General features: G+C 41.2%; 1 protein-coding gene across 3 annotated transcripts in view; it reads left to right on the top strand.

Annotated features, from left to right (window-relative positions):
- LOC133641080 (synaptotagmin-14-like) overlaps window positions 1-24927 on the top strand; it is a 96204-nt gene that overhangs the window by 24644 nt on the left and 46633 nt on the right. For all 3 annotated transcript variants that reach the window (XM_062034917.1, XM_062034916.1, XM_062034918.1), the window contains exons 4-5: window positions 6139-6291; window positions 12543-12767. In XM_062034917.1, the coding sequence (XP_061890901.1) occupies window positions 6139-6291; window positions 12543-12767 (378 nt within the window). The remainder of the gene's footprint in view (window positions 1-6138; window positions 6292-12542; window positions 12768-24927) is intronic.

The following is a 24927-nucleotide window of genomic DNA, read 5'->3' as shown; positions in this document are numbered from 1 at the left end:
CGAGTATTTCATATATATTTAATATATATATATATATATAGATCTCCGGCTGAATACCGGGAGTTTGTCGGGAGAAAATCTCTGCCGGGAGGTTGTCGGGAGAGGCGCTGAATACCGGGATTCTCCCGCTAAAAACGGGAGGGTTGGCAAGTATGTCTTAAACACACGGCGGGAAGCGAGGGGAAATGACGTTAAACCAAGCGCTTGGCTCCGTTTACTCCAAGGGGAAATCTCCGGAGCAAAGTCAGTGTAGTTAGTCCGTTATGGTTATCAACCAAACGACACTAGTGCGCATGCGCCTGACTTCCTGTTGCATAAAATGCATTAATAAATTTTGACAGTATTACTAACTTCTGGAATTTTATCCTGGATTATCATTATACTGTTAACTGTTACATCCCTAGTCCATTAACAAGTAAAAAGTCAAGGGAGGTCACGGCATGTTCTTGCCGCCGATGTTGGTCAACTTTTTAGGGCATTACGGCAAATGACGAGGGCGGTCGCGGCTTTTGCCACAGTTGCCATGGTTATCTGCAACATCGCGTGGACATCGGGGGCAGTACTTCTGGACTGGCAGACCGGGGTGGTGGTTCCTCTCTTTAAGAAGGGGACCGGAGGGTGTGTTCCCACTATCGTGGGATCACACTCCTCAGCCTTCTCTGTAAGGTCTATTCAGGTGTACTGGAGAGGAGGCTGCGCCGGATAGTTGGACCTCGAATTCAGGATGAACAGTGCGGTTTTCGTCCTGGTCGTGGAACTGTGGACCAGCTCTATACTCTCGGCAGGGTCCTTGAGGGTGCAAGGGAGTTTGCCCAACCAGTCTACATATGCTTTGTGGACTTGGAGAAGGCATTCGACCGTGTCCCTCGGGAAGTCCTGTGAGGAGTGCTCAGAGAGTATGGGGTATCGGACTGTCTGATCGTGTCAGAGCTTGGTCCGCATTGCCGGCAGTAAGTCGGACACGTTTCCAGTCAGGGTTGGACTCCGCCAAGGCTGCCCTTTGTCACCGATTCTGTTCATAACTTTTATGGACAGAATTTCTAGGCGCAGTCAGGGCGTTGAGGGGATCCGGTTTGGTGGCTGCAGGATTAGGTCTCTGCTTTTTGCAGATGATGTGGTCCTGATGGCTTCATCTGGCCAGGATCTTCAGCTCTCACTGGATCGGTTCGCAGCCGAGTGTGAAGCGACTGGGATGAGAATCAGCACCTCCAAGTCCGAGTCCATGGTTCTCGCCCGGAAAAGGGTGGAGTGCCATCTCCGGGTTGGGGAGGAGACCCGGGAGGAGTTCATGTACCTCGGAGTCTTGTTCACGAGTGAGGGAAGAGTGGATCGTGAGATCGACAGGCGGATCGGTGCGGCGTCTTCAGTAATGCGGACGCTGTATCGATCCGTTGTGGTGAAGAAGGAGCTACTCAATTTACCGGTCGATCTACGTTCCCATCCTCACCTATGGTCATGAGCTTTGGGTTATGACCGAAAGGACAAGATCACGGGTACAAGCGGCCGAAATGAGTTTCCTCCGCCGGGTGGCGGGTCTCTCCCTTAGAGATAGGGTGAGAAGCTCTGTCATCCGGGAGGAACTCAAAGTAAAGCCACTGCTCCTCCACATGGAGAGGAGCCAGATGAGGTGGTTCGGCATCTGGTCAGGATGCCACCCGAACGCCTCCCTAGGGAGGTGTTTAGGGCACGTACGACCGGCAGGAGGCCACGGGGAAGACCCGGGACACGTTGGGAAGACTATGTCTCCCGGCTGGCCTGGGAACGCCTCGGGATCCCCCGAGAGGAGCTGGACGAAGTGGCTGAGGAGAGGGAAGTCTGGGCTTCCCTGCTTAGGCTGCTGCCCCCGCGACCCAACGTCTGATAAGCGGAAGAAGATGGACGGATGGATGGCTGTGGTTAAATTCGAGCCGTGATATTCCCTACAAACTGAAAGGGCGGTTTGGTCAAATTGTCAATTTTTGATGTTTTTTTGATATTGTGTTTAACAACTAGGTGACCTAGTTGGGTGGCTTAGTTAGTTCCGATTGTACAAAAATAAGCAATGCAGTTTAATAAAGCTAGACCAGGTCTCTCAAACAGCATCGCTTGTTTAATAGTTTAGTGTGTGATGATTGTGCCTGCGTGTGTTTAATGACTGCAGAAGCATTGTGCCCCAGAGTCCTGTCTGCACAGGCGTGGGAGTGTGTGCATAGGAACACTGCTGAGAGTGCTTGTCAAGTATGTGGGTGTCTTTGTGATTATGAGCTGGGTTTTCAGCTTTTTCATATTCCACACAGACACGACATAACGGAGGCTGCACAAAAGAAATGTGCAACAATGGAAACTTATAACAATTATGTGACAGATTTATCCATCTGTTGAATAGACTGCAAAGACAAGATATTTAACGTTCAAACTGGAAAACGTTGTTATTTTTGGCAAATATTAGCTCATTTGGAATTTGACGCCTGCAGCGTGTTTCAAAAAAGCTGGCACAAGTGGCAAAAAATACTGAGAAAGTTGAGGAATGCTCATCAAAGACTTATTTGGAACATCCCACAGGTGAACAGGCTATTTGGGAACAGGTGGGTGCCATGATTGGGTATAAAAGCAGCTTCCATGAAATGCTCGGTCATTCACAAACAAAGATGGAGCGAGGGTCACCACTTTGTCAACAAATGCCTGAGCAAATTGTTGAAGAACAACATTTCTCAACCAGCTATTGCAAGGAATTTAGGGATTTCACCATCTACGGTCCGTAATATCATCAAAAGGAAATCACTGCACGTAAGCAACAAGGCCAAAAACTAACATTTAATTCCCCGTGACCTTCAATCCCTCAGGCGGTACTGCATCAAAAAGCGACATCAGTGTGTAAAGGATATCACCACATGGGCTCAGGAACACTTCAGAAAACCACTGTCAGTAACTACAGTTGGTCGCTACATCTGTAAGTGCAAGTTAAAACTCTACTATGCAAAGCCAAAGCCATTTATCAACAACACCCAGAAACGCTTCGCTGGGCCCGAGCTCATCTAAGATGAACAGATGCAAAGTGGAAAAGTGTTCTGCGGTCTGACGAGTCCACATTTCAAATTGTTTTTGGAAACTGTGGACGTCGTGTCCTCCGGAAAAAAGAGGAAAAGAACCATCCGGACTGTTCTAGGGTTAAAGTGTAAAAGGCAGCATGTGTGATGGTATGGGGGTGTATTAGTGGCCAAGACATGGGTAACTTACACATCTGTGAAGGCACCATTAATGCTGAAAGGTACATACAGTTTTTGGAGCAACATATGTTGCCATCCAAGCAACGTTATCATGGACGCCCCTGCTTATTTCAGCAAGACAATGCCAAGCCACGTGTTACATATACAACTTAAGCTGTACATCAAGCAAGAATGGGAAAGAATTCCACTTCAAAAATGTGTCTCCTCAGTTCCCAAACCTTTACTGAGTGTTGTTAAAAGGAAAGGCCATGTAACACACTGGTAAAAATGCATTTTTTGCAATGTGTTGCTGCCATTAAAATTCTTAGTTCATGATTATTTGCAGAAAAAAAATAAAGTTTCTCAGTGTGAACATGAAATATCTTGTCTTTGCAGTCTATTCAATTGAATATAAGTTGAAAAGGATTTGTTGTATTCTCTTTTTATTTACCATTTACACAACGTGACAACTTCACTGCTTTTGGGTTTTGTACATTGATGCAGTTTTACATTTATTTTTGTTTCACTAAATAATCATTTATGGCTGAGATAGGCTCCAGCACCCCCTGCGATCCCAAAAGGGACAAGCGGTAGAAAATGGATGGATGGATGGACTTTTAAAAACAGTACATTTGTAATAAGAAATTCTCATCACATTCATTAAATGCATTTAAATGTGACGATTACGTAACAACCTCAGCGTCAGAATAAAAGTCTGCTTTATAGATCATGCCTTCTATTGACTTTGTTGGTGTTTTTCTTAGTTCTGGTTCTGTGCTCTTATTTTGGTCGTTTTTCCTGTTTTGTTTGTGTGTTCGGCGGTATAGCTCGGTTGGTGGAGTGGCCGTGCCAGCAACTCGAGGGTTCCAGGTTCCATCCCCGTTTCCGCCATCCTAGTCACTGCACATTCCATTTTGTTTATAGAGCTCGGCAGAGTAACCATGTAATACTCTTCCATATCAGTAGGTGGCAGCAGGTAGCTAATTGCTTTGTAGATGTGGGAAACAGCGGGAGGCAGAGTGAAGGTAAAAAGGTGTCTAATGCTTAAACCAAAAATAAACAAAAGGTGAGTGCCCCTAAGAAAAGGCATTGAAGCTTAAGGAAGGCTATGCAGAATGAAACTAAAACTGAAGTGGCTACAAAGTAAGCAAAAACAGAATGCTGGACGACAGCAAAGACTTACTGTGGAGCAAAGACGGCGTCCACAATGTACATCCGAACATGACATGACACTCAACAATGTCCCCACAAAGAAGGATAAAAACAACTGAAATATTCTTGACTGCTAAAACAAAGTAGATGCGGGAAATATCGCTCAAAGAAAGACATGAAACTGCTACAGGAAAATACCAACAAAAGAGAAAAAGCCACCAAAATAGGAGCGCAAGACAAGAAGTAAAACACTACACACAGGAAAACAGCAAATAAGTCAGGGTGTGATGTGACAGGTGGTGACAGTACACCTACTTTGAGACAAGAGCTATAGTGATGCATGCTTGCTTATGCTTTAAAGTCATATCCAACAATTGCCACAACGACTTTTTACTGTCAACTGAGTTTAGTTTTTTAATGTTTTCTGCTGGTGGTGTGCCTCCGCATTTTTTCAACGCAAAAAATGTGCCTTGGCTCCAAAAAGGTTGAAAAACACTGCTCTAGACAGCACCGACACTCAACAATCACACATAATTGGCAGACTATAAATACTGGTTTGCAAAAAAATATTTTTTACCCAAATAGGTCAAATTAGATAATCTCCCACGGCACACCAGACTGTATCTTACGGCACACTAGTGGTTGAAAAACACTGCGCTAGAGAACGAAGAGTGCTTGAAACTCCGCATGTCAACATCTCGGCCGGTGCCACACCCACAAAATGCTGAAGCAACCAGCACTGACCCATTGAGCATACTGGCGTTTTCCATTTCCACATCAACACCGTATGAAACAAATAGTCAACAACAGAAGGAGATAACGTCCGCAGGAACCTACCACATAGTGAAGGACATACACTATTAATAATAATAATAATAATAATACCTGGGATTTATATAGCGCTTTTCTAAGTACCCAAAGTCGCTTTACATGTTAAAAACCCATCATTCATTCACACCTGGTGGTGGTAAGCTACTTTCGTAGCCACAGCTGCCCTGGGGTAGACTGACGGAAGCGTGGCTGCCAATTTGCGCCTACGACCCCTCCGACCACCACCTGTCATTCATTCAACATTCATTCACCGGTGTGAGTGGCACCGGGGGCAAGGGTGAAGTGTCCTGCCCAAGGACACAACGGCATGGTAAGAGGCGGGGAGCGAACCTGCAACCCTCAGGTTTCTGACACGGGCGCTCTACCCACTATGCCACGCCGCCCCACTATTTGATTTCCTACTATGCAGCTCATTTTTATTTGACACTTATTGAAATATCTTATGTGACATCATGCACAAAAGTGCACTTTATATGTTTTAAACTATTGTAGTGGCGTTCTGTACAAAAAGTGCACTTTAATTTAGTGTTGTTTTGATATGTCATCTTAGTGACATCATGCACAAAAGTGCACTTATAGCTTGTTTTAAAATGTCTCTGACAATCTTGCACTTTCTGTTTTGGAAATGACATGAATGTTTGTACCACTGCTTAATAACTGTTTCATAAATACACTTTTGCTAAATTGACTTAGTTGTGATTTCCCTCTCTGCATGAAAGTTTAAAAGTAGCATATATTAATGCAGTATGAAGAAGAATGTTTTAATGTAGACACATAGAATCATCACACTGCTGTGATTATATGCATCAAGTGTTCATTCAAGGCTAAGGCAAAATATCCACATATATATGGTGTATCGTGACATGGACTAAACATATACAGATATTAATAAAAGGCCATATCGCCCAGCCCTATGTATATGTGATTTGTTGACATGATTTCAGTCCAGTGTTTGTGTGTTTGTTGTCAGTCTCTCCAGAGGTGCTGGGCTTTCTGACAGCCATCGGACTCTTCATCACTCTCATGACTCTCATCTTCTGGTACCTCAACAACAAGTCCATGCTGGAGAAAGCAGGAAGCCTTCAGTGCCTCGACGACTTCAGGAAGAACACAGACTTGCCAGGTGAGCCACATTTGAAAATGTCTGCTAAATGTGGTCCCCAGGTTGTCTGTCTTTGTGTTACACCTGAGTCCATATCCACTCACTGTGAATACACATGAAGATCATAATACGAATAATAACTGGAAGAAATGAGCACATTAGAAAGACGGTTTGACAAAAACAGACTATCTTTGAATCTCAGTAAAACTAAAATAATGCTATTTGGTAACAGTAGAAAAGAGCATCATACACATACAAATAGACGGAGTAGACATTGAAAGGGTAAAAGAAACCAGATTTTTGGGAGTATTAATATATGATAAAATTAACTGGAAATCGCATATACAAAATATACAACAAAGTAGCAAGAAACACGTCAGTAATGAACAAAGCAAAATACGTTCCGGGCCAAAAATCCCTTCATATTCTCTACTGCTCACTAGTGTTACATATCTGAGTTGTTGTGTAGAAATATGGGAAATAACGACAAATGTGCGCTTCATTTGTTAACGGTGTTACAAAAAAGATCAATTAGAATGATACATAATGTTGGATATAGAGAACATACAAACCCTTTATTTATTGAGTCAAAAATATTAAAGTTCGATGATTTGGTGAAATTGCAAACAGCTAAAATGATGTACAAAGCAAACTATATGTTATGTTTACTAGATGGAGTTGACGGCACAGACACCAGGGGGAAGTAAAGTTATATGATTTATTATATATATATAAATATTGACAAGGTATATATAATAATCATAAACAATACTAACTGGAACTATAGAATGGAGTGTGTAGGTCTGAGGCTATGTGTATGGTTAGCTGAAGTGTGTTACCAAGTGTTGAGGAGAGCGAGAGGAGGGACAAAGCAGGAGGCAGTCCGAGCACAGGCGAGCCGTCGAGGGCAGGAGAGAAGCGACAAGGTCCGTGTCCAGGCGAGGGTCGAGGATCGAGGAAGGCAGTCCAAATCCACAGGGGAAACAACGGGGAGTCACAAAGGGGTGAGACTCGGGAAAGGCAGGTACACAACGGGGTAACTAAGTTCCCGCAAGGAACCCTCTGAAGTGGGAAAGGGGTAGAATTAAATGAGCTTTGCTTCTTCCTACTCCTTTTCGGACATGATGTAAAGTGAAATGATATGAAACGGTGTGGTGTATTATGCTGTAGGTGTGTTCATGTCCCAAATCAACTAAAGAAAGAAAGATCACAACAAGAAGAAGTACTTCACTTTCATAAACACTTTCTTACCTAATACCTCTTGAAGGCATCATCAATGTGTGAAGGTCACCACACACCACTGGTCTAAACTTCATTTGTACACATCCATTTGAGACGTTGACTTTACCAGGAAGTACTTTTACACCAGTACTTTTCCTCCATCAGTGTGTGAATGTGACATATAATGTAACACACTTTGGCTACCATTGCGGGTATGTAAAGCAGCATGTAAATACACATATGTAAAGCAGCATGTACAGTAAATACACAGCATTTAGTAGAAGACAGGATGACTGCGTCATGCTTTATTCAAAATTGTTTTTACAAATTATGTGTTTCTAATATTTATATATGTACATATACTGTATATACTTATGTGTATATATATGTACATATATGTGTGTATAAAATGTACATATATGTGTGTATATATGTACATATTTGTGTATATATGTACATATATACACATATATGTACATAAATGTGTACGTGTGTGTGTATATATGTACATATATGTGTGTGTATATGTACATGTATGTGTGTATATATGTACATATACGTGTATATATGTACATATATACTCATATGTACATAAATGTGTACATGTGTGTGTATATATGTACATATATGTGTGTATATATGTACATGTATGTGTGTATATGTGTGTGTATATATACTTATGTGTATATATGTACATATATGTGTGTATATATGTACATATGTGTGTATATATGTACATATATGTGTATGTATGTACATATATACACATATGTACATAAATGTGTACATATATGTGTGTATTTATGTACATATGTGTGTATATGTTTCCTGCTGGCCCCACTATGGACTGGACTTTCGCTGATATGTTGGATCCACTGTGGACTGGACTTTCACAATATTATGTCAGACCCACTCGACATCCATTGCTTTCAGTCTCCCCTAGAGGGGGAGGGAGGTTACCCACATATGCGGTCCTCTCCAAGGTTTCTCATAGTCATTCACATCGACGTCCCACTGGGGTGAGTTTTTCCTTGCCCTTATGTGGGCTCTGTACCGAGGATGTCGTTGTGGCTTGTGCAGCCCTTTGAGACACTTGTGATTTAGGGCTATATGTATAAACATTGATTGATTGATTTATATATATGTACATATATGTGTGTGTATATGTACATATGTGTGTGTATATATGTACATATATATATGTATATATATGTACATATATATGTGTATATATATGTACATATATGTGTGTGTATATACGGTATATGTACATATGTGTGTATATATGTACATATATGTGTGTATATATGTACATATATGTGTGTATATATGTACATATATGTGTGTATATATGTACATATATGTGTGTATATATGTACATATATACATATGTGTGTATATGTACATATGTGTGTATATGTATGTACATATGTGTGTATATGTACATATATGCGTGTATATATATGAACATATATGTGTGTATATACAGTATATGTACATATGTGTGTGTATATATGTACATATATGTGTGTATATATATGTACATATATGTGTATATATATGTGTACATATATGTCTATATATATGTGTACATATGTGTGTATATATGTACATATATGCATGTATATATATGTACATATATGTGTGTATATATGTACATATATGTGTGTATATATATATGTACATATATGTGTGTATATATATGTACATATGTGTGTATATATGTACATATATGCATGTATATATATGTACATATATGTGTGTATATATGTACATATATGTGTACATATGTGTGTATATATGTACATATATGTGTGTATATATGTACATATATGTCTTTATATATGTACATATGTGTTTATATACTGTATATGTACATATATTTGGAAATATGTACATATATGTGTATATATATGTACATATGTGTGTATATATATGTACATATATATGTACATATGTGTGTATATATATGTACATATGTGTGTATATATATGTACATATATATGTGTATATATGTACATATGTGTGTATATATGTACATTTATGTGTGTATATATGTACATACAGTACAGGCCAAAAGTTTGGACACACCTTCTCATTTTAATGTGTTTTCTTTATTTTCATGACTATTTACATTGTAGATTGTCACATCAAAACTATGAATGAACACATGTGGAGTTATGTACTTAACAAAAAAAGGTGAAATAACTAAAAACATGTTTTATATTCTAGTTCCTTCAAAATAGCCACCCTTTGCTCTGATTACCGCTTTGCACACTCTTGGCATTCTCTCCTTGAGCTTCAAGCGGTAGTCACCTGAAACGGTGTGTCCAAACTTTGGCCTGTATGTAGACACACACACACACACATATATATATATATATATATATATATATATATATATATATATATATATATATATATATATATATATATATATATATATATATAAAATTTCACTATTATATTCCACAAATAGAGAAAATACAAGTGTAAAAAGGAGTGACCTCTACACAGATACATGTTCCTTACCTACAGAGGGAGAACTGCTGCTGACAAGTGGAAAGTCTTTTCTTGTCAACAAGTTTAAAATGCTGGTGGCCCCGGGGAGCCTGCAGAGGTTGTGTGTGCACCATGGAAACATCTAGCAAACAATCATACACAGGACATAAACACAAAAGTAAATCACTGTGATGATTTTACCTACTGGCCATTTATGATGTCATTGAGAATATGTCCCTCTCAAGTCTGTGTCAATCACAAAAGTCCACCTCACTCTGTTGCCAAGTGTCAATTGCTGCTTTAAAAGTGACAATCGTAACACAACTGGGGTTTATGTCAGACTAAATAATGACAACAATACAATAGAATATTGCAGTTTCTGCTAAATGGCCCTCTGCTAAAGCTCTGCTGCCTCTTGCTGGACGAAAGACAAAACTACATCACAGTTTGTGTGGTACAGAACCATCACTTTCATACAGGCAAGTTTATTTCTAGAGCACAATTCCTACACAAGACAATTCAAAGTGCTTTACAGAAAATTAAAAGAAGGCAAAAATATAAATATTTCAAATAGAAAATACAATCATAAAAACAATCATAATTTAATTCAAATCAATCAAATAGTGAGATAAAATACATTCAATGCACAATTAAATCAAAGTGTCTCACATCTCCAGGAAGACTATTCCAGCTTTTAGGAGGATAAAACTGAAACTCAGTTCTACCATGTTTGGTCCTGACTCTGGTCACCAGCAGGAGACCACTCTCTGAGGTTCTCAGAGCCGGAGATGGTTCATATGGTTCTAACATGTCACCAGGAGACCACTCCCTGAGGTTCTCAGAGCTGGAGATGGTTCATATGGTTTTAACATGTCAAAAGGAGACCACCCCCTGAGGATCTCAGAGCTGGAGCTGGTTCATATGGTTCTAACATGTCAGAAGGAGACCACTCTCTGAGGTTCTCAGAGCTGGAGATGGTTCATATGGTTCTAACATGTCAGAAGGAGACCACTCCCTGAGGTTCTCAGAGCTGGAGATGGTTCATTTGGTTCTAACATGTCAGCAGGAGACCACTCCCTGAGGTTCTCAGAAGTCGAGATGGTTCATATGGTTCTAACATGTCAGCAGGAGACCACTCCCTGAGGTTCTCAGAAGTCGAGATGGTTCATATGGTTCTAACATGTCAGCAGGAGACCACTCCCTGAGGTTCTCAGAAGTTGAGATGGTTCATATGGTTCTAACATGTCAGCAGGAGACCACTCCCTGAGGTTCTCAGAGGTCTAGATGGTTCATATGGTTCTAACATGTCAGCAGGAGACCACTCCCTGAGGTTCTCAGAGGTCAAGATGGTTCATATGGTTCTAACATGTCAGCAGGAGACCACTCCCTGAGTTTCTCAGAGGTCTAGATGGTTCATATGGTTCTAACATGTCACAAGGAGACCAGTCCCTGAGGTTCTCAGAGGTCGAGATGGTTCTTATGGTTCTAACATGTCAGAGATGTACTTTGGCACAAGACCATGAACAGACTTGTACACAACTGTTTTAAAGTCTATTCTCTGAACAACAGGAAGTCAGTGCAGTGACCTAAGCACTGGACTAATAAGGTCGTATTTCCTGGTTCTAGTCAGGACTCAAGCAGCAGCATTTTGAATGGACTGCAGCTACTTTACAGCTGGTTTAAAGAGCCCAGTGAGAAGACCACGACAGTAGTCTAACCTGCTGATTTAGATACTATTCCTCTGATTTTGGCAATGTTCTTCAAGTGGTAAAAAGCTGCTGATGTTATTGACTTCATGTGGCTGTTAAAGATCAAGTCTGAGTCCATTGTTACGCCTTGATTTTTAACCTGATTATTAGGTTTCAAGGAGAGTCTCAAGGTGACCAATAACAGTTTTTCTTTGCTTCTTTGGGCCAAAGACAAGGATTTCAGTTTTGTCTGAGTTGAGCTGAAGAAAATATATCCGGTGTATCCTTTTTTGGGTGACGGGATTTTGGAACACAGTGCCCATGGAGACCAAATCAATATATTTCAGTGATCAAACATTGTTTAGTGATGAAATAGTTGCCATAAACAACAAAGTTGTCAATGATTGTTTTCATTTGCCTTTGAGGAGCCAAAGCAGTCATTTACCAGTTGAATCATTGAAAGATTACCAGCCTAAATGTCAAACTATGTTATCAATTTGACCAGACAGTGACTACCAATAGCTATTATTAGCGGTTATTGTTAAATTCATTCATAATCAATTGAATAGGTGAAGTGGGAGAACAGTTAGAGATAAGTGCATATGAACTGGGACTTCACAAACAGAGACCAAACTATTTCTGAAATCCAACTATCTTAGTGCATGTAAACATCAGTGTCAACAAAATTGCAAGTTCATCATTTTCAGTACCTGCTATTGTAGTTTGGTATGTGAGAGTTAAGTATTTATTTAAAAAGTCCGGCATCATTTGCCTTCCACCAAAGAGTAGTACTTATTTATTCTCTACAGCACTTTCATTTGTTTTCATAAACCGTAAACAATCTCTTCTTGCCCCCAACAGAAAATGTTTATGCTGACGACGACCAGCAGGGCTCCTCGTCAGACAGCGAGGATGAACTGATGGGTCAGTACCAGAAAGCCGTCAGTCGAGCCCAAGGCCTCAGAAGGTCCAACGTGTGCAGTAACGTCAAACCTGCGGCAAGGTTCCGCTGGGAGAGCCGGCAGAAGTACAGCCCCCTGACGGCCAAATATGACGGCTACTGCAGTGACGCCTCCGCGGATGACGGTAGGCTCTTTTTACCATTTGGACAATCAGTATACACTAGGGTTGCACAATATACCGGTACTAATAAAGTACCGCCATACTAATTGATTGAAATCAGTACTATACTGCCTTTGAAAAGTACCAATACTGTTCTTTCATCTGCATGGTGCTGTGAGGCGGTGACTACAGAGCGAGGTGCATGATGTTGTGTGTCAAAACGTAATAACATCTTGGAGAGATGGCTACTAATGAACATTCAGATCTGCACAAGGAGTTTAAAGAGTGACAGGTAAAAATGTCCTGCTGTTCTGCTCCAGTGCAGACTGTCGTCAAGGAGCACAGGGGAGACGTTCCTTTGAGTTCACTTTACCCCGCAATGGGTCTGCTAAGATCCGCTTTCAGGTCAGAATTCAAGGCCGCCGATTTGTGACAATATGGTTGCTTTATTATTAGTTTTGCAGGACACAACCAGACCTGTTCATCACTCTACTGCGCAGTGCATGCACTACCTCTCCCTCTCTTTACTCGTCCACTCCCTCACTGACGTCACTCAGGCAACACATTGACATTCTCACAAACACCCACACACGCTACTCTCATGAGTTAACTAGCTCCCCTGCTGTGCACATATAGATACATAACATGTAGATACATAACATGTAGATACATAACATGTAGATACGTAACATGTAGATACATAACATGTAGATACATAACATGTAGATACGTAACATGTAGATACATAACATGTAGATACATAACATGTAGATACATAACATGTAGATACGTAACATGTAGATACATAACATGTAGATACATAATATGTAGTAGGTGAAGAAAGTACACACTATGTACCCACCCATAAACATGCAGTAGATGATGAAAGTACACACTATGTACACACCCAGTTCACACACTATGTACACACCCATAAACACCCAGTTGGTTATTAGAGTTCACACTATGTACACACCCTTAAACATGCAGTAGATGATGAAAGTACACACTATGTACACACCCATAAACACCCAGTTGGTTATTAGAGTTCACACTATGTACACACCCTTAAACATGCAGTAGAAGATGAAAGTACACACTATGTACACACGCATAAACACCCAGTTGGTTATTAGAGTTCACACTATGTACACACCCATAAACATGCAGTAGATGATGAAAGTACACACTATGTACACACCCATAAACATGCAGTAGATGATGAAAGTACACACTATGTACACACCCATAAACATGCAGTAGATGATGAAAGTACACACTATGTACACACCCATAAACACCCAGTAGGTGATGAAAGTACACACTAAGTACACACCCATAAACATGCAGTAGATGATGAAAGTACACACTATGTACACACCCATAAACATGCAGTAGATGATGAAAGTACACACTATGTACACACCCATAAACACCCAGTAGGTGATGAAAGTACACACTAAGTACACACCCATAAACATGCAGTAGATGATGAAAGTACACACTATGTACACACCCATAAACATGCAGTAGATGATGAAAGTACACACTATGTACACACCCATAAACACCCAGTAGGTGATGAAAGTACACACTATGTACACACCCATAAACATGCAGTAGGTGATGAAAGTACACACTAAGTACACACTCATAAACAGGCAGCAGGTGATGAAAGTACACGTTATGTACACACCCATACACATGCAGTAGGTGATGAAAGTACACACTAAGTACACACTCATAAACATGCAGTAGGTGATGAAAGTACACACTAAGTACACACTCATAAACATGCAGTAGGTGATGAAAGTACACACTATGTACACACCCAGTTGGTGATGAAAGTACACACTAAGTACACACCCATAAACATGCAGTAGGTGATGAAAGTACACACTATGTACACACCCATAAACATGCAGTAGGTGATGAAAGTACACACTATGTACACACTATGTACACACCCAGTAGGTGATGAAAGTACACACTAAGTACACACCCATAAACATGCATTAGGTGATGAAAGTACACACTATGTACACACCCATAAACATGCAGTAGGTGATGAAAGTACACACCCATAAACACGCAGTAGGTGATGAAAGTACACACTATGTACACACCCATAAACATGCAGTAGGTGATGAAAGTACACACTAAGTACACACTCATAAACATGCAGTAGGTGATGAAAGTACACACTATGTACACACCCAGTAAGGTGATGAAAGTACACACTAAGTACACACCCATAAACATGCAGTAGGTGATGAAAGTACACACTATGTACACACCCATAAACACCCAGTAGGTGATGAAAGTACACACTATGTACACACCCATAAACATGCAGTAGATGATGAAAGTACACACTATGTACACACCCATAAACATGTAGTAGGTGATGAAAGTACACACTAAGTAAACACCCAGTAGGTAATGAAAGTACACACTATGTACACACCCATAAACACCCAGTAGGTGATGAAAGTACACTTTAAGTACAAACCCATAAACACCCAGTAGGTGATGAAAGTACACACTATGTACACACCCATAAACACCCAGTAGGTGATGAAAGTACACACTATGTACACACCCATAAACACCCAGTAGGTGATAAAAGTACACACTATGTACACACCCATAAACATGCAGTAAGTGATGACAGTACACACTAAGTACAAACCCATAAACACCCAGTAGGTGATGAAAGTACACACTATGTACACACCCATAAACACCCAGGAGGTGATAAAAGTACACACTATGTACACACCCATAAACATGCAGTAGGTGATGAAAGTACACACTATGTACACACCCATAAACATGTAGTAGGTGATGAAAGTACACACTAAGTAAACACCCAGTAGGTAATGAAAGTACACACTAAGTAAACACCCAGTAGGTGATGAAAGTACATACTAAGTACACACCCATAAACACGCAGTAGATGATGAAAGTACACACTAAGTACACACCCATAAACATACAGTAGGTGATGAAAGTACACACTTTAGTACACTGCCAGTAGATTGGATGAGGTGATGAAAGTACACGCTTAAGTACACAGCCAGTATATTGGAAGAGGTGATTAAAAGTAGAGCTCCTGTTCAGCACACTCTCAGTGGGAGGTTATAAAACAGTCAAGCGTCTGCAAGTAAACCCTTTTTCTTCTCTTTTTTTCTTCCTGGCTTCAAAACAAAGTGTGCCGTTCACAGTGATGGTAGGAAGGCAGTGATGGAAGGAAGGCAGTGATGGTAGGAAGGCAGTGATGGTAGGAAGGCAGTGATGGTAGGAAGGCAGTGATGGAAGGAAGGCAGTGATGGTAGGAAGGCAGTGATGGAAGAAAGGCAGTGATGGAAGGAAGGCAGTGATGGAAGGAAGGCAGTGATGGAAGGAAGGCAGTGATGGTAGGAAGGCAGTGATGGAAGGAAGGCAGTGATGGTAGGAAGGCAGTGATGGTAGGAAGGCAGTGATGGTAGGAAGGCAGTGATGGTAGGAAGGCAGTGATGGAAGGAAGGCAGTGATGGAAGGAAGGCAGTGATGGAAGGAAGGCAGTGATGGTAGGAAGGCAGTGATGGAAGGAAGGCAGTGATGGTAGGAAGGCAGTGATGGAAAGAAGTCAGTGATGGTAGGAAGGCAGTGTTTAATCTAGGCATGGACCAAGTCTCTAGATCACTCTGTTCCTTTTCTGCCTTCATGTGACACAAGTCTGACATGTGGAGTGTGCAGTGCACTATCTTCTCACCCAGTGTTTTTCAATCTTTTTTCAGCCAAGGCACATTGTTTTAATAAATAAAAATACAGAGGCACACCACCGGCAGAAAAGGTTCAAAAATGAAACTCCACCAGGTCGTCGTGCCTTATTTTGACTTTGTCGTTGTTTTCCTGTGAGTGGTGCTTTAGTTCCTGTCTTGCGCTGTTATTTTGGTGGCCCTTCCTGTTTTGTAGCAGCTTCATGCCTTCCTTTGAGCGCTATGCCCCGCACCTGATTTGTGTTAGCAATCAAGACTATTTCAGTTGTGCGGACGCTATCCTTCTTTGTGTAGAAGTCGTGGATTGTCATGTCATGTACGGGATGCACTTTGTGGACGCTGTCTGCTCCACACGCTGCAAGTCTTTGCTGTCGTCCAGCATTCTGTTTTTGTTTACTTTGTAGCCAGTTTTCCATAGCCATCCCTAAGCTTCAATGCCTTTTTATAGGGGCACTCGCCTTTTGTTTATTTTTTGGTTTAAGCATTAGATACCACGTTTACAAAGCAATTAGCTACCTGATATGGAAGAGTATTACACGGTTACTCCGCCGAGCTCTAGACAGCACAGACACTCAACAACAACACATCATTGACAGACTATAATTACTGCTTTGCATAAAATATTTTTAACCAAAATAGGTGAATTTACATAATCTCCCACGGCACACCAGACTGTATCTCTCTGGCATTTTTTTTTCCATAACTTGAGTTGATTTATTTTGGAAAACTTTGTTACATTGTTTAGTGCATCTAGCAGGGCATCACAACAAAATTAGGCATAATAATGTGTTCATTCCACCACTGTATATATCGGTATCAGTTGATATCGCAATCGGTAATTAAGAGTTGGACGATATCGGAATATCGGATATCGGCAAAAAAGCCATTATCGGACATCTCTAATTATTATTATTATTAGTCGCCAAAATAGCCAGTTATAAAATAAATAGTTGACAACGGAGCAGAAAAAATGATGAAAATAACGTTTTAGGAATTCAGGTGAGCCCACAGACACGCTCTTTAAAGGCCTACTGAAATGAATTTTTTTTTATTTAAACGGGAATAGCAGATCCATTCTATGTGTCATACTTGATCATTTTGCGATACTGACATATTTTTGCTGAAAGGATTTAGTAGAGAACAACGTCGATAAAGTTCGCAACTTTTGGTCTCTGATAAAAAAAAACCTTGCCCCTACCGGAAGTAGCGTGACATTGTCAGTTGTTCACTCCCTCATATTTTCTTATTGTTTTCAACGCAGCTAGAGCTATTCGGACCATTACCCCATTAATTTGAGCGAGGATGAAAGATTCGTGGATGAGGAACGTTAGAGTGACGGACTAGAATGCAGTTCAAGAGATATCTTTTTTCGCTCTGACCGTAACTTAGGTACAAGCTGGCTCATTGGATTCCACACTCTCTCCTTTTTCTATTGTGGATCACGGATTTGTATTTTAAACCACCTCGGATACTATATCCTCTTGAAAATGAGAGTCGAGAATGCGAAATGGACATTCAGTGCCTTTTATCTTCACGACAATACATCGACGAAACACTTTAGCTACGGAGCTAACGTGATAGCATCGTTCTCAAATGCAGATAGAAACAAAAAAAATAAACCCCTGACTGGAAGGATAGACAGAAGATCAACAATACTATTAAACCGTGGACATGTAAATACACGGTTAATGCTTTCCAGGCTGGCGAAGGTTAACAATGCTGTGCGCCATTGAAGCTAACTTAGCAACCGGACCTTACAGAGCTATGCTAAAAACATTAGCTCTCCACCTACGCCAGCTAGCCTTCATCTGCTCATCAACACCCGTGCTCACCTGCGTTCCAGCGATCAACGGAAGGACGAAGGACTTCACCCGATGCGTTTGGCGGCCCGGAGACGTAGGAAGTCAAGGTGAGGTCGCGGCTAGCGCGTCTGCTCTCCAACAAAGTCCTCCTGGTTGTGTTGCTGTAGTCCGCTGCTAATACACCGATCCCACCTACAACTTTCTTCTTTGCAGCCTTCATTGTTCATTAAACATATTGCAAAAGATGTCCAGAATACTGTGGAATTATGAAATGAAAACAGAGCTTTTTGTATAGGATTCTACGGGGTACCGTAACTTCCGTTAAACTGACTACGTCACGCGCATACGTCATCATACCGCGACGTTTCAGCCGGATATTTCCCGGGAGAATTAAAATGTCACTTTATAAGTTAACCCGGCCATATTGGCATGTGTTGCAATGTTAAGATTTCATCATTGATATATAAACTATCAGACTGCGTGGTCGCTAGTAGTGGCTTTCAGTAGGCCTTTAAGCAGACATGGAAGCAAAACTTGTCCTCTTCCGTCTTCATCTTCTTCTACGCACAATAATTCGGTTCGGAAAAAGTTGAGTTTGATTGCACAAAATCCTTAAAATTGCCACATATGCGCCTGTTCTGAGACCGTGGACGCCATGTTTACTTATGTACATTTTGCAGCACGGTCAGACTGCATTCACATTAGAAATAACATTTTATTGTAATATGAACGGCCACTAAAAAGATGGGATTTGACATGAAATCTGAGCTGGGCTTTATAAATAAAGTTGGTATGGTATGGTAAAGGGACACAGATAATCACTAATCTCAACAAAAAAGTGAGGCACATGATTATCGCGGACAGTTAATTAAAATTCATTAATTGGTGAACGACCCCCAAAATGTGTGAATACCAACTAGTGGTAATAATTCAATGGAGTGTGATTACTAGGGTGTGGAAGAAGCACTTTTTGGCGTGAAGCTGACAGTGAAGATTGACTGGAAGACAAAGCAGGCCAGGTGCAGGGTGGGGGTGTAGAAGAAAAGTAACTGTTCCAATTAGCAGGGTGCAGGAAAAGTGCTCCTTTTACACAGCAGCTCCCATCAAATCAGCCGCCCCCGGCTCAGCAAGGTGGGGGGAAAATAGTCAAAATGGGTTAGCTTCTTTTATCAAGCGCTCCATGACACTTAGTTAAAACTCCAGGCTGCTGAGGTGTGCTACATTGAGGGCAAGTCCTACTGTCTGACATCAGACTAAAAGTCACATATATACCTTTTTTTCTAAAAGTTAGGAACTGGAAGGGGAGGACTTTTTTCCCCCCCTCTTCATCTTTTATTTGCTTTGTGTTCTGCCATAGAGAGCCCCTGTTGTCAGTGTCTCTGTGGGAGTATTCATGTCAGCTGCTCAATTTCTGCTCCTGGAAATTAGACCATGAAGGCAGATTTGAGAATGCCTGACTAAAACAACCACAGCGTGCTATTGTGTTGACGCCTAAAAATACACCCCCAAATCGTACATATCATCTTTATGCGGATCATACGCAAATCTGTGTCCCTTTACCATACCATACCATACCCATCCATCCATCCATTTTCTACCGCTTGTCCATTTTTGGGGTCGCTGGAGCCTATCTCAGCTGCATTCGGGCGAAAGGCGGGGTACACCCTGGACAAGTCGCCACCTCACCACAGGGCCAACACAGATAGACATTCACACACTAGGGACCATTTAGTGTTGCCAATCAACCTATCCCCAGGTGCATGTCTTTGGAGGTGGGAGGGGCCTATCCCCAGGTGCATGTCTTTGGAGGTGGGAGGAAGCCGGAGTACCCGGAGGGAACCCACGCAGTCACGGGGAGAACATGCAAACTCCACACAGAAAGTTCCCGAGCGCAGGATCAAACCCAGGACCTTCGTATTGTGAGGCAGACGCACTAACCCCTGACCCACCGTGCTGCCCCCATACCATAGCAACTTTATTTATAGAGCCCAGCTCAGATTTCATGTCAAATCCCATCTTTTTAGTGGCCGTTCGTATAACAATAAAAAAGTGATTTCTAATGTGAATGCAGTCTGACCCTGCTGCAAAATGTACATAAGTAAACATGGCGTCCACGGTCTCAGAACAGGCGCGTTTGTGGCAGTTTTAAGGATTTTGGGCAATCAAACTCAACTTTTTCCGAACCGAATTATTGTGCGTAGAAGAAGATGAAGAAGGAAGAGGACAAGTATTTTGGCTCTGGCAGTTTTATGAGATATTTTGCTTCCATGTCTGCTTGAAGAGCGTGTCTGTGGGCGAGCAGTGGGAGAAAGAAGTGGGAAAACTTTCACCTGAGTTCCTAAAACATATTATTTTCACCTGTTTTTCTGCTATTTATTTTGTAACCGTCTATTTTGGCGAATAATTATAATAATAATAAGAAGAAGAATGGATTAGATTTATAAAGAACTTTTCTATCGACTAGATCCTCAAAGCGCTGACAGAGAAGTGAGAAGTCATCATTCACTCACTCCACATTCACACTCATGGTGGTAAGCTACATTTGTAGTCACAGCTGCCCTGGGGTAGACTGACTGAAACGTGTTTTTTGCTAGAGACATAACCAAAATGGGCAAGAATAAATGATTTTTTTAACCTTTTGTTGACATAATTTTTCCTTTATTTGTGCATATTTCTGTAATTTCCGTAAATGAGTCTACAAACACACTGCAGGGTCGGTTGTCCAGCTCAGATTTCATGTCGAATCACATCTTTTTAGTGGCCCTTCATATTACAATAAAATGTGATTTCCAATGTGAATGCAGTCTGACCCTGCTGCAAAATGTACATAAGTAAACATGGCGTCCACGGTCTCAGAACAGGCGCGTTTTAAGGATTTTGTCAACATTTTCCGAACCGAATTATTGCGCGTAGATGAAAATGAAGAAGGAAGAGGACAAGTATTTTGGCTCTGGCAGTTTTACGAGATATTTTGCTTCCATGTCTGCTTGAAGAGCGTGTCTGTGGGCTCACCTGAGTTCCTAAAACATTTTATTTTCACCGTTTTTGTCTGCTCCGTTGTCAACTATTTATTTTATAACCGGCTATTTTGGCGACTAATAATAATAATAATAATAATGTGACGACCGGGTCGCATGGTGATGCGGTGTTTGTTCTCCCAAGATGCAGACGGACTTCGGACACAGCGTGCAGGTAGGAAATAATTTATTTAAGAAATAAATCAGACGGGAACAAATAAAAACGTGCTTAAAGCACGGAAGGCAAAAACCAAAGGGGCTAGCGTGGACGCTAGCAACAAACAGAGCCTAGCGTGGAAGCTAGTATACAGGTAGCAGGAATCAAAAGTCGTCAACTGTTGCGTGTAGCAAATTAGGAAGCCAGCCTGACTGACCGGAAAAGGCAGTATTAAATAGTGCTACTGATTAATTATTTAACTTTAATTATTAATTAATAATACAAAAATAAATAATAAAACTTAATAATTAATTAATTCTAACTAATTAATTAATGCATATGTTCCTTCTTGACTGCACTTAAATGTAGAATATATGTATAATATATTTATATTATTCATATATTATATATATAATATACCGGTATTATATATATTATATTATTTTTTATTATTATTGTCTATTGTGAGTGAACTGTGGTGCTGAATATCCCCCAGGGATCAATAAAGTACTTTCTATTCTATGCTATTCTATTCGATTAGTGCTCGGGGAACAGGTGAGCTTCCCGAACACCAATCAGAGACAGGTGGAAATAATAAGCATCCATGGAAACAGAAAACAAACCCCGGGGTGCACAAAAACGGGAACTGAGGGAGTCCAAAAACCAAACTGAACATGATCCCGGCAGCGGATCATAACAAATAATGGATTAGAACAGCCTTTAAAAACAATCACAGTTGAAGAACAAAGGGCTGTACACCACAAAGAAATAGAGGCAAAAGACGGACTAAAAAATAAAATTTTAAAACAGAAGTAAAATACACATTGAAAAAGCAAATACAAATTATCCTAAGAACAATTTGTTAGATAAAAAGCAGTGTCGGGGGGTGGCCTGCAGACCTGCAGCGAAACGGGGTGTGCCAGGACCGGCTTCGAGATCAGCGACAGGTGCCTAGATGGCCCACCTGGGCCTGATTATCTAATCACCTGTCGCTCTGTTAAAAGGCAGCAGCCGGGGAGGACAGAGGAGTTGGTGGTGGAGCGCGAGTGGGAGCAAGACAGACGACACGCTGGAGAGAAACCATTCCTGTGCTCAATTGGTAGGAAATACAACTGCTGAAAAGCACCCCAAAAGACCTCGCACGTTTTATTGTAAAATAAAACACTATTGTAAACCTGGAAGAGCCTGGCATGTCGATGATTGGTGGTCCGAAGAACCCGGAAGCGCAAGTCTTCTACAAGCAGTTAAAAAGTTAAAAACAGTTTAAAGGCCTACTGAAAGCCACTACTAGCGACCACGCAGTCTGATAGTTTATATATCAATGATGAAATCTTAACATTGCAACACATGCCAATACGGCCGGGTTAACTTATAAAGTGACATTTTAAATTTCCCGGGAAATATCCGGCTGAAAACGTCTCGGTATGATGACGTTTGCGCGTGACGTCACGGATTGTAGCAGACATTTTGGAACAGCACGGTGGCCAGCTTAAGTCGTCTGTTTTCATCGCAAAATTCCACAGTATTCTGGACATCTGTGTTGGTGAATCTTTTGCAATTTGTTTAATGAACAATGCAGACAGCAAAGAAGAAAGCTGTAGGTGGGAAGCGGTGTATTAGCGGCTGGCTACAGCAACACAACGCCGTCCGCCGCCGCGCCGCTGTCCTCACCGGTGTCTGGGTTGACTTCCTCCGTCTCCGGGCCGCCGACCGCACCGATGATCGTGGTGAAGTCCTCCGTTGCGCCGTCGATCGCTGGAACGCAGGTGAGCACGGGTGGTGATGAGCAGATGAGGGCTGGCGTAAGTGGAGAGCTAATGTTTTTAGCATTGCTCTGTCGAGGTCCCGTAGCTAAGTTAGCTTCAATGGCGTTGTTAGCAACAGCATTGCTAGGCTTCGCCAGGCGGGACAGCATTAACCGTGTGGTTACAGGTCCAGGGTTTAGTTCAGTGTCTCCTGATTGTAGAAGTAATAATAGTATTGTTGATCTTCGGTCTATCCTTCCAGTCAGGGGCATGTTTCTTCTGTTTCTATCCGCAGTTAAGCACGATGCTATCACGTTAGCTCCGGAATAATTCTGGTTTTGCTTGCACCTCGAAGCAATTGTATTTGGTGCATTTTGATAAACAGTGTACAGGTATCAGCATCATGTTTGCAGTCAATAACATTCAAGGTCACGCATTGTTGCACATTACGGCTGCAGTTCTGCAAAACATTTCATGTCCTTGCTTAAAATTGACAATGTGAGTTCCTTAGATGTTTGTTTTCTTCATGACAGTAAATATGTACGTGAACACGCACACCGAGCGGGCTTAAAGAGCTCAATAGCCTTTCTACGTGGGTGGTCGTGAAAACAAGTTAAAATGAAACATTTTATTAGTGCTGTCAAATAAATGAAATATTTAATCGCCATTAATCACTTCACCCTTGCCCCCAGTGCCACTCACATGGGTGAATGAATGATGGGTGGTGGTCTCAGGGGCCTTAGCCACGCTTCCACCAGTCTACCCCAGGGTCAATCTAATCCATTATTATTATTATTATTATTATTATTATTATTATTATTATTAGTCGCCTAAATAGCCGGTTACAAAATAAATAGTTGACAACGGAGCAGAAAAAACGGTGAAAATAAAATGTTTTAGGAACTCAGGTGAGCCCCCAGACACGCTCTTCAAGCAGACATGGAAGCAAAATATCTCGTAAAACTGCCAGAGCCAAAATATTTGTCCTCTTCCTTCTTCATCATCTTCGTCAATGTTGACTTTGATTGCACAAAATCCTTCAAATTGCCACAAACGCACCTGTTCTGAGACCGTGGACGCCATGTTGACTTATGTACATTTTGCAGCAGGGTCAGACTGCATTCACATTGGAAATCACATTTTATTGTAATATGAAGGGCCACTAAAAAGATGGGATTTGACATGAAATCTGAGCTGGACAACCGACCCTGCAGTGTGTTTGTAGACTCATTTACAGAAATTACAGAAATATACACAAATAAAGGAAAATTATGTGAACAAAAGGTTAAAAAATACATTTATTCTTGCCCATTTTGGTTATGTCTCTAGCAAAAGACACGTTTCAGTCAGTCTACCCCAGGGCAGCTGTGGCTACAAATGTAGCTTACCACCATGAACGAGGGCTTCTCACTTCTCTGTCAGCCCTTTGAGGATCTAGTCGATAGAAAAGCGCTATATCAATCTAATCCATTCTTATAATCATTTTAATTATTCACCAAAATAGACGGTTACAAAATAAATAGCAGAAAAACAGGTGAAAATAAAATGTTTTAGGAACTCATCTTCTTCTACGCGCAATGATTCGGTTCGGAAAATGTTGACAAAATCCTTAAAATTGCCACATTTGCGCTTGTTCTGAGACCGTGGACGCCATGTTTACTTATGTACATTTTGCAGCAGGGTCAGACTGCATTCACAT

This window comes from Entelurus aequoreus, linkage group LG23, assembly GCF_033978785.1.
Source record: "Entelurus aequoreus isolate RoL-2023_Sb linkage group LG23, RoL_Eaeq_v1.1, whole genome shotgun sequence".
In the NCBI taxonomy this organism is placed as follows: Eukaryota; Metazoa; Chordata; class Actinopteri; order Syngnathiformes; family Syngnathidae; genus Entelurus; species Entelurus aequoreus.
Note: the sequence above shows the minus strand (reverse complement) of the source record. Positions and strands in the feature narration are given on the sequence as shown.